The 9960-nt window shown below is 50.8% G+C and overlaps 1 protein-coding gene across 2 annotated transcripts in view; it reads left to right on the top strand.

Moving 5' to 3' along the window:
* The first annotated feature begins 3572 nt into the window (after positions 1 to 3572).
* Positions 3573 to 9960, top strand: part of LOC144128145 (epidermal retinol dehydrogenase 2) — a 76608-nt gene continuing 70220 nt past the window's right edge. Inside the window, exon 1 of one of the 2 annotated variants that reach the window (XM_077661244.1) lies at positions 3573 to 4219. In XM_077661244.1, the coding sequence (XP_077517370.1) occupies positions 3749 to 4219 (471 nt within the window). In that variant the 5' untranslated portion in view covers positions 3573 to 3748. The remainder of the gene's footprint in view (positions 4220 to 9960) is intronic. The other variant, XM_077661243.1, reaches the window with a different exon arrangement.

The following is a 9960-nucleotide window of genomic DNA, read 5'->3' as shown; positions in this document are numbered from 1 at the left end:
ACCATATAGGTGAGATAAATTCCAGCTGTGGGCGAACAAATGTAAAATATGCAAGTTTTCGAACGGAGCTAGGTGAGTTTCGAAGGTTCCGGCGTATGAAACCTAATGTCCTCGACGCTTTGTTGCAGACTGCAGAAATATGAGAAGACCATGAAAGATTTGGTATGAACTGAATTCCAAGGTATTTGTACGACGTAACCCTTGATAGAGAGGTATTATTTATAGAGTATATGAAGTTAGAAACAACATGCTTGCGGCTAAAAGTCATTGATTTACATTTATTAGGGTTAAGAATCATTTGCCAGTTTTGACACCAATCAACAATAGTGTCAAGGTCATTTTGAAGGGTCAGGTGGTCAGTCTCAGAAGCGATCTTACGGTAAACAACACAGTCGTCTGCGAAAAGGCGTAAACGGGATGAAATGTTAGTGGGAAGGTCGTTAATGTAGATTAGAAAAAGTAAGGGTCCAAGTACGCTTCCCTGTGGTACGCCTGAGGTTACGTCACATAGGGATGAGGAAGAGCCGTTGACAACTGTGAATTGCTGACGTAATGAGAGAAAGTTTCGAAGCCAAGATAATGTGAGGGAATCAAGGGAAAGGGTAGATAATTTTGTAAAACGCCGGCCATGTGCAACTCTGTCAAACCCGAAAGACACGGCTTCGATCCCGGCCGCGGCGGTCTAATTTTGATGAAGGCGAAATTCTAGAGGCCCGTGTACTGTGCGATGTCAGTGCACGCTAAAGAACCCCAGGTGGTCTAGAATTTCCGGACGCCTTCACTACGGCGACCCTCATTGCCTCTGTCGCTTTGGGACGTTAAACCCCCAGAAACCATAAACCAGCAAATTCTTTCGTCTTAACTTCCGCTTTGTACGCAGTTCCGAAATATTGTGGCAGAGGTGAAGATTTGAGTTTAGCTGCAAAAATTCTAGAGGCAGGTTTGGTTAGTCACTTGCCCTGCAATAGCGGCAACAGATGTCAACGCTGTGGAACTCTAATTCCTTTTATTCAAAGTTGGCGTGCCCATGACCGCAAAAGCATGACCACGCACTTGCAAAGCTGGCATTAAAGCTCACTACAAGCCCGCAGCCCCGGTGTGCGTTCATGCAAGTTATCACGAAGTAAATTCATGCACCAGCCAGCCCCATAAATGGGGCAAGCCAGGTGGGAAGACATTATGGCCGATTCACACGACGGTCCGTTCTCCCGAGGCCCACGCATCACGTGTTCGTGCGTCACCAAATCGAGAGGCGTGCTTTCGGCCCGCGGACTGGGCAACCAAGGAAGTACAAGTGCCTCTCCCCTCGCGGGAATTAGCGGCGGCCCGCGAAGATGCGTGCTTTCGGCCCGCGGACTGGGCAACCAAGGAAGTACAAGTGCCTCTCCCCTCGCGGGAATTAGCGGCGGCCCGCGAAGATGCGTGCTTTCGGCCCGCGGACTGGGCAACCAAGGAAGTACAAGTGCCTCTCCCCTCGCGGGAATTAGCGGCGGCCCGCGAAGATGCGCGCGCCAGCTCTGGCAACCACCGCTCTTGCCAGTATTTCGGCTGCCGCATTTCGCTCAGTGGCGTTGAGCTGGCGCGCTGTTTTGACAAGCTGCACTCGGCTAGCACGACGACCCAGGCTATTGAGGAATTGGACAAAGGGCCGCACCTGCACCATTCAATCGCAGTCATGGGTCGGGAGGAAAAACCAGTTTGACCAGCGTTGCCAAACGCTTTAAAATAATCTGGCAACAGTGGTACACCCAGCGCGTCGTCTGCTCTTTTGGTCCGTCGCGTCCGCTTGACGTCATAGGATCGCAGGCCAGTTTTTAGCGGCGCATGAATACGTCATGTGCGGGCCGCGGGCGAACGGACCGTCGTATGAATCGGCCATAACGGGATGCTCCAAATTTCTCCCCCTGCTCGCTTGCTTCATGACAGTGGCTGTGTTAATATCGCTTCTTACACTAGCTGATTCGCACTGCAACACCGCAAGACTAGCACGATGTCGACTCTGCTCAGCTTAGTGGTGTGCTTTCGCACGAAACGCAACCAAAATGATGTAAATGGTAGGAGGCTTTCTACGTGTATGCAGTGCGACGTGTTGAGACGCGGTGCGCGCAGTGGCGTATATGTGTAGTTTGATAGCTGACTGGAAGTTTTTGCATGCTGTGAGGAAAACACATCTATCGTCTGCTAAATTGTGCATGTTTCAGCCCTTGACCACCTTCGTAGTGTGCGGAGGAAACAAACAAATATGCAATGACAGACGCGTTAAACTAGTTAAACGCGCGTGAAACCGATTACCGTGAATACACAGAACAGCCAGCCTACGCTGGCATATTTATTACAACCACGACAAAACACTCTTACCTTTCGTTCTTGTCAATTTCTGCGCTCAGGACGCGTTCATAAGCAGCACGAGCTGATCTTACGATGATGCTGTGCGATAAACGATGTCACAGAACAGATTAATGAATGCATAAGCGATGCACTCACATGCATGGCAATTGCTATGCCAAAGGCAGTGTGTTGGGGAGATTTGGAACCGGAAGTAGCTGGAAGACGATTTTCCCATGGTTCTTTGCTTTCACTTCGAAAACGCACCTCATCTGTTAGGGTCTACTTTCTCGCAGATAAGGAGCGGGGATCAAGTCATCCTTCTGGAAAGTCTCTGACCGAAGACCTAAAACAAGAAAATGTTATTTAATAGTTGGCGTTATGAGAAACCCTACGTCCAAAATAGCTGTTGTGTTTGAGCCTTTGTGCACATGTAGAGCTGGAGTACAAAAGGAAGCTCGTCCTGGCAGTCGTGAATTACAACTACGCAAGATTAAAACTGGGAAAATTAGCGAAAGATGTTTTTCAGTGGTAGAGCTAATGATCTGGGTAAGTGGAAGTTGGTTGTGAATGCAAGTAACGTTCCTCTCCACGGAATGCCAGTACCAAGGCGCGCCTGACGCCCAGAGCACCTCAGAGAACAATCTAGAAGGATGCTTTGGAACCGCCAGTTTCACAAAGTCGATTGGCTGTGCCAATATTTGCTCTCGCTCTGCGAGACATTGCTACGTCAGTTGTCGGGTATCAGAGGCTGAAGTGTCGACAGGGCGCGTAGCTGAAAGAGTGCAGGGGTGGGAAGATAAGAACGGACGCGAGGACAAAAGCACATGCAGCCTAAAAGGGGCAGAGAAAAGGACGAGGGGGAAGAAGACCGCGGATAACACCGGAAGATGAGATTAGCGGGCGGAGGACGGGGCACCCGACGGCCGCATGAGGGGAGAGGGAGAGCCGGTTGTCGCGGGCCTTGGGGTGAAATACAACGACGGGCCGCGGAACGAGCGAACAACCTTCGGCCAGCGAAGAGAAGATAGAACGGTAGTACGCGAGCGGCCGCGCAGGCTCAGTGCGTGCGCTCGTTGGAACGGAGAAAGAGGTTCTAAACAGCGAGAGAGGGAAGGGGTAGTAACACTCACTCGTCGACTCCCGTCCGCAAGTGCGGGAGGATGCGGGGAGAGAAAGTAGCCCCCTTCGGTGCTGCTCGCATGCTGACGTAGCGGAAAGAGAAAGGCAGCAAGTGGGGAGGGGAAACCCTGCGGGGCGGCAACAGGCGTCGGCGGCCAAGTTCATCGCGTCGCAGCGCTGCTCGCTCGGCAGACCCGCTAGAGACCGAGAAGCGACGTGGCTGGAGACCGGGTCAGCCGCTCTCACATCGCCGCGCGCACACACCGACGGACTTTCCCCCCGACCTCCGAGAGCGACCACCATGGAGGGCGCCGGCAACAAAGCGTGGCACCTGGTGTACAACCTGTTCCTCGTGTTGTACTACATCGTCGAGGCGATCGTGATCAAGCTCGTGCCGCGCAAGTACCTCCACCACAAGAGCGTGTCCGGCGAGACGGTGCTGGTGACGGGCGCGGGCAGCGGCATCGGCCGGTTGCTGTCCCTGCGCTTCGCGCAGCAGGGCGCCCGCCTGGTGCTCTGGGACATTGACCGGGCGGGCAACGAGGAAACGGCGCGGCTCATCCGCGAGGCCGGAGGCAAGGCCTGGCCCTACGTGTGCAACGTGGGAGACAGCAAGACCGTCTACGAGACTGCGGCACGGGTCCGCGACGAGGTCGGCCGCGTGGACATAGTGGTCAACAACGCCGGGGTGGTGTCCGGCAAGCGGCTGCTCGACCTGCCGGACGAGATGATCGCCAGAACGTTCCAGATCAACACGCTGGCCCACTACTGGGTGAGTATCGGTGCGTGTGTGAGAGTGTGTGCGGGCAAGTGCAGGTGCAGGCAACGCGCCTCACTACAAAGACTTTTGCGCGCTCTGCACGGGCCGAAAGCTGCCCGGTCTGCGAAGATGCGCGGACATGTGCTGCGGAAAATGTACCACGGAATTGAACAGGCGCAGTTTTTGCTTGTGACGAGAACAAAAATTAAAACAAATCTTCGTTCCTTGCACTTGAGCCTGCGCACTTTACTTCTTAAGCACGCACACGTTGTTTGCGCAGTTGAAATCAGTTCAGGCGTGTGTGGAGCCTCCGCTACGAAATGAAATTTGCTTTGGCAGCGGAAGCGCGGGGTCTATAGTAGTGTCAGCTGATGCGATTTCTCCGACGCGTGATTCCAGGCGTTTCTTCATGACAGCTGTCAGAGTGCACAATAGAGCCGCACGCGCTAACACTCTGCGTATGCGGCCAAACGGTACATTTTCATTCTCTGGAACAGCAGGTGTGTACGCGTACTTTAGCGCTACCGCACGCCTTGAATTCATCGCGTATAGTTGCAGTGAGGTCAAATTCGAAGTGCCCGTTTGTTCCTAGCGGCATGGATGTCCACAAGGGTCAGTCCTACTTCTCGCGATGGTCATCGGGTTAAGTATCCACGTTGATTTCGTTAAACGAGACGTATACACTTCGCGCACTCTTTACGGGGGTGCGTGTTAGTATATGCTGACCGGAAGTGCTCGGAATCATACTGGGTGTGAATCATTAGAGAGGGAACGAAGGAATTTAAAGGTCTGGGTCCGCTTGTTCCACCAGAGAATGTTCGAGATATTTTACTTGAAGCGGAGCCGGCGCAGAATAAGCATATAAGGTACTTTCAGTTATTTCGTTCCCAAGAGTGCAGTGAATAAAAAAATAAACCAGAACGGTCAGCGTCTGCTTCTAACACAGGGACGCCGATATTTTTCGTTTTCCGTAATCGGGTTTGGTCGGCTCTCACTCTTGGCGTTCCGGAAACCTGGACTTCTTCACAAAGAACCTTTAGCGATAAAAGGGAGGACTTCACGAATAAGACAGGGCAGTACAAATAGAAACGACACCGCGTCCTATGCTTTCTTATTCTTTCTCGTTATTGAAATGAACTGACCAGTACGCAAGAAAGTTCTACATCTTTGGCGAGCCTTCAAATGGCTTGTTTCGAGTGCTTGAGACCTTGAAGTTTGTACCGCGAAACGTATATTGTAAAACTTTTCAAAAAGAGATACAGTAGGCAGGTTGCTCACCTGCCCAGGTCTGTATATATACCTGGACAGGTTGCCCACAAGCCGGTGGGCAGATGAACAGTCTGCTTAAAATGACTTTAGAGAGACAAACACACAACGGCTAAATGCGGGGAATGGCCAGTATGGGTGCCAGCGCACTAAAACTAATCCTCCTTCCAGGCAGCCCAGGCAGATGCAGAATTTGTCCTCGTGCGAAGCGTCCAACAGTGATGACCTTATCGGCTCGGGCTCTTTGCCTATACTTATCGCATGTCCCTGCGCTCATAGGTCATCTACCAACAGAACTACAACACATCTGCGATAAGGTATCGCAGGCTGAAGGGTTGGAGAAAAATCTGTACTAGACACTCGAAATCTTTGAGCCAAAAACAAACGCCTTTAGAGTCCTTGCCATTGACCTCGGCATTGTTCTTATCATTACGCGTAGACGCCGCCGTGGAGGCTCAAATAGCACGTTATATGATAGCGGACTGTTCCTCATCGTGTAGCACAATGAGAAAACAGTTTCACTTAAATCGCCGACAACATACCGCAGTCACACTCGTGCTCGTCCTTCCCCCCCCCCCCCCCCCCTCTTGAGGGACCGTCTGCAGATCTTTCTTTTGTCTTGCAGCTCATTCGGTCTTACCTCATGACCCTTCATTCTTTTGTTTTCGAACAAAAGCTCCGAAAAACGTGATTGCACCAGTGCACTGGCGGCCACTTAAACTCTATGAAGCTATTCTGATGTGCGTGTCGTACTCCTGTCTTCGACTGGTGTCATTTCGGCTTAATGGTCTATTGCTGTATACGCAGACCGCAATAAAGATTCCCAACTCGCACACGGTATCAATTTCTCAGCGGAAACGACATAGCCTTATTCTTTATTTTATTGCAGCCATGGCTGTAAACACATGGAAACATAGTTGTTTGCCATGGCAGCCATAATGCGCAGATAACAAACGTTAGGTTTTAATGTCACAACGCAGCTGTTCCACGTGGACTGGTTCGCTTGGCCCGAGCTAAAATCCTGAATTGCCAGCAAGCCCAGCATGTGCCTCTGTCAAGAAGTTGTAGCAAGAGAATCGGAAAAAAAATTCACACATTCTTGATAGGTTTGGAATAGTGGGCTACTTTGTCTGCGAGGTATGCGCTTAGTTAAGACCTACTGTAAGGTTTTTTTTTTTTTCAAAATTAGCCGAAGCCAGACACTGAATTTAAGTGAAATTCAGCTGTAATTGTTAGTTCGCCCATAGATCTTTCGTATTAAACACTATCGAAATTAAATTGGCCGTATAACTAGCATTTTAAAGCATATCACGGGACAGCCGCCAATGCGTTGCTGCGGATAAAAAGCCTCGTTTCTCTCGGTTTCTGTCAAGGTGGAGTTAGCTCATTTCGAGAAAAAACAACAACATATTGTCATCATAACGTGGCCTTCATAATTGGCACAAACGATTGGAGGAATCTGGACGGCAAGATCCTGACAGGCAGACGCTGCAGGATGCCTACGTTTTTTTTTGTGTGTTTTCTTTCGCAATCAGAATGGCCGTTTCGACACCCTTAAGTCCATTGAGAAATAGCGTTGCGGCAAAACGAGGGAGTTTCAAGGCTCCGTATGAGCGACTGACAGCAGTTACTCTTTCCTTCATCATAGAAGCAAGTTGCAAAAACTTCAATAATGACTGTTGCGTAGGTGATTGCCACCGAAACGCGCAATCAGCCAAGGGAAAAAAACAGCCTTCGGAGGAACGATAATAGAACGAATTCTGTTGGCTACTGTCCAATGGAGCCGACTTCGGGCTAGCTTCAAGAAGTCGTGGACCGGTGCCGGACGGTCATCGTAAAGGACGAATCCTTCTTATTCTCACGAGGGCATAAGTCCGACTGAACAACAATAGAACATGTCTGTGCTCTCTTCTCACCTCCTTGTTTCTATTTGAGGGCAGCATTCAGTCTTGTATGTTTATATGTATACGGGGTGCCTGTAATACGCACGTACCAGAGACAATCCAGCCTTGAGCGTTCAGTATGTTGACAACAGTTGTTCCCCTATAGCGCTCTGCCATCTCCCGGCAAGTGGTAAAGCGAGCACATATGGCGCACACGCGAGCTTATTAACTGCATGTCCAGCTGCTCGACTTCTTTTTAACTTCATTTGTTCATTTCGCACGTTGCTAGCGGAAAGTTACACAGGTGGTGTTCGCTCATCTCGAAAGAGGGCCCGCACAAGCGCTCGTCTTCCCCGCTCAGCCCATGAGTCGACCACGCGCGAATGCAATATGCTGCTCCGAAATCTGTCTCAGCGTTAGAAAAAAAAAAGTACGATTGCGGTTTTCCCTAGTGCAACATTTGAGCGCAGCTCTCTCGGTGTCTCAGCTGTCGATGTAGGCTCATTGTTTTGCTTTGCGTTGTCGTCGGCACGTCTGGCGACGATATTAGTTAGATAGTAGTACTAGTTGATGATGAGGACGATGTGCAATGCACAGCGCGTGAGAATGTGTATATTAGCCCGATAGGAGCATTAGTCGACGACGACGACGATCTGCAATGCACTGCGCGAAAGTGTGTTGCAGTTCAACACATTTCCATTGCCACACTTTTTTCATTGTGTGAGGATAGCAACAACAGCAGCAACAACACATAGCGTGAGCGCCTGCGGCGATGGCATAGTGCTCTCCTGCAGTGGCCCCCGAAGCTGATCTATTAGCGGAGCCGCGGGTTCGAAATCCAGTTGCGGAAAGGTTGATTTTTATTTATTAATCTATGCCTTGGCTTGGTTACACCGACGGCGACGCTGTTCAATCCATTAACGGGCTCTTTACAACGGCGCTCTGAAACAATGCAATGCTTCCCCCCTCCCCACATATGGTTGTGGGCCAGGTTCACCGCCCGTTGATTGTCCTGAACTCAGGCCCGTCACACATCGGGACTCGCTAGCGTGCGCTATGTTCTCCCAATTACGTTGAAGACGCTAGCCCGTGGTTCAATGCTCGCAACGACATTCTGCATGCACTTTTCCATCGTGCGTGTACAAGCTGGCGTCAAATCCGCTGCTCTTTTAAGAGTTTCAAGCAAGCAGTCAAGCAACGAATATGGCGACGCCCACGGAGTGGCTCTTGAAAAATTTGTGCATTGACCGTTGTTCCAAAAAAAAAAAAACCGCAGGGCAGGAGGAAAACAGACGGACGAAGTGTACAGGGCATACTAGTTTTTTCAGCCTGTTTTTTTTTCCTTCCAAACAAGCGCACTTGTACGTTTATTTTTAAAAGCCTAACTACTCACGCAGAAGGAATGAAAGGGAAAAGAGCAGGAATACACTAACAACGTGCTGTAGAGAGGACAGTGGTTCAAGAACCAGCATTCAGCATGGTGGGTATCTCATTCTGCGATAAGAAGACCTTTAACAGTGGTGACCTCCGAAAGTTGGAGGGAGGGGGAGCGGAGATAATAAGGTTTGTCTAGTTTAGCAACTAGAAAAGGGTGGCAATAGCTTTGCGGGAACAACACAGAAGCATCGTACACGAAAGCGGGGGGCGAGGGAAGATGAGAGGCGGAAACAGAGTGGAAACAACGGAATGCGCAGAAGCGCACACCAGAAACAACTTTCTCTGTTCGCGACCTTCCTGAGGTTCCATAGCCGAAGGTATACTGCACGCGCTGAATTTATAGCCGGATGTCCCCATGCCCGGAGCACTTCTCTTGGCACTGGTGCGGCGAAGCGAGTTGGTTCACTCGTGCTGAATCCGCCGAGGTTGTCTACTTGGTCGAACCGGCAAAAGAATTGGCATGGCCTGTGTCTACAGGGGCGGCTACGCAAGCTGTGCTCCGAAGCCGCGTGGCGGCGTCCCAGAATAGTTTACGTGAGAGGAGGTTTTGTTTTGTTTTTTGTTGTTGTTTTCTCCCACCTAAAGGGTGGTGAGAGGAAGGCTGGCGCAGCTGCTGTCGAGGAAGCGGAAAGCGGGCGGGCGCGGATTAAAGGCGCCCTGTGCCTTCTTCCTGCCAGCTATCCCGGGCGTAGGACTGCCTGTCGACGCGTATAAGAACGAGAACGGTCACCGCGGCAGTGCTCTTTCCGTCTGGATTAAGACGAGGGACCAGCGGATGAGCTGCGCTATGCTCGGTCACGTGACCCGCAGGCCGATATCCTCGATTCGCGCACGCGTTACCGTACTCCTGCGCACCCCGAACATCACCAGGAGGAATTCAAAGTTGGGATGCATGTGGTGTACACCTACGCAACATATTTAGCACGTCTGTGGCTTAGGTGGGCCTCCGAAACACAAACGGAGCACTGAGATGAGACCCTTCGAAGCAACGTCCTTATGTGCCGTATAAGAAAAGGGTTGCGTGATACATACTCTTCGTAGCAGGGCATTCAGGAACCTGAAATTATCCGCAGTGAAGTCGCAAAAGCAGCTGAGAACCACGTGCACGCTTGACACCCCATAGTAGTAGTAGTAGTAGTATATAGTAGTAGTAGTGGTGGTAGTTTA

The sequence above is a fragment of the Amblyomma americanum genome, chromosome 4, assembly GCF_052857255.1.
Source record: "Amblyomma americanum isolate KBUSLIRL-KWMA chromosome 4, ASM5285725v1, whole genome shotgun sequence".
NCBI lineage: Eukaryota > Metazoa > Arthropoda > Arachnida > Ixodida > Ixodidae > Amblyomma > Amblyomma americanum.
This window is presented reverse-complemented; position numbering and strand designations above follow the sequence as displayed.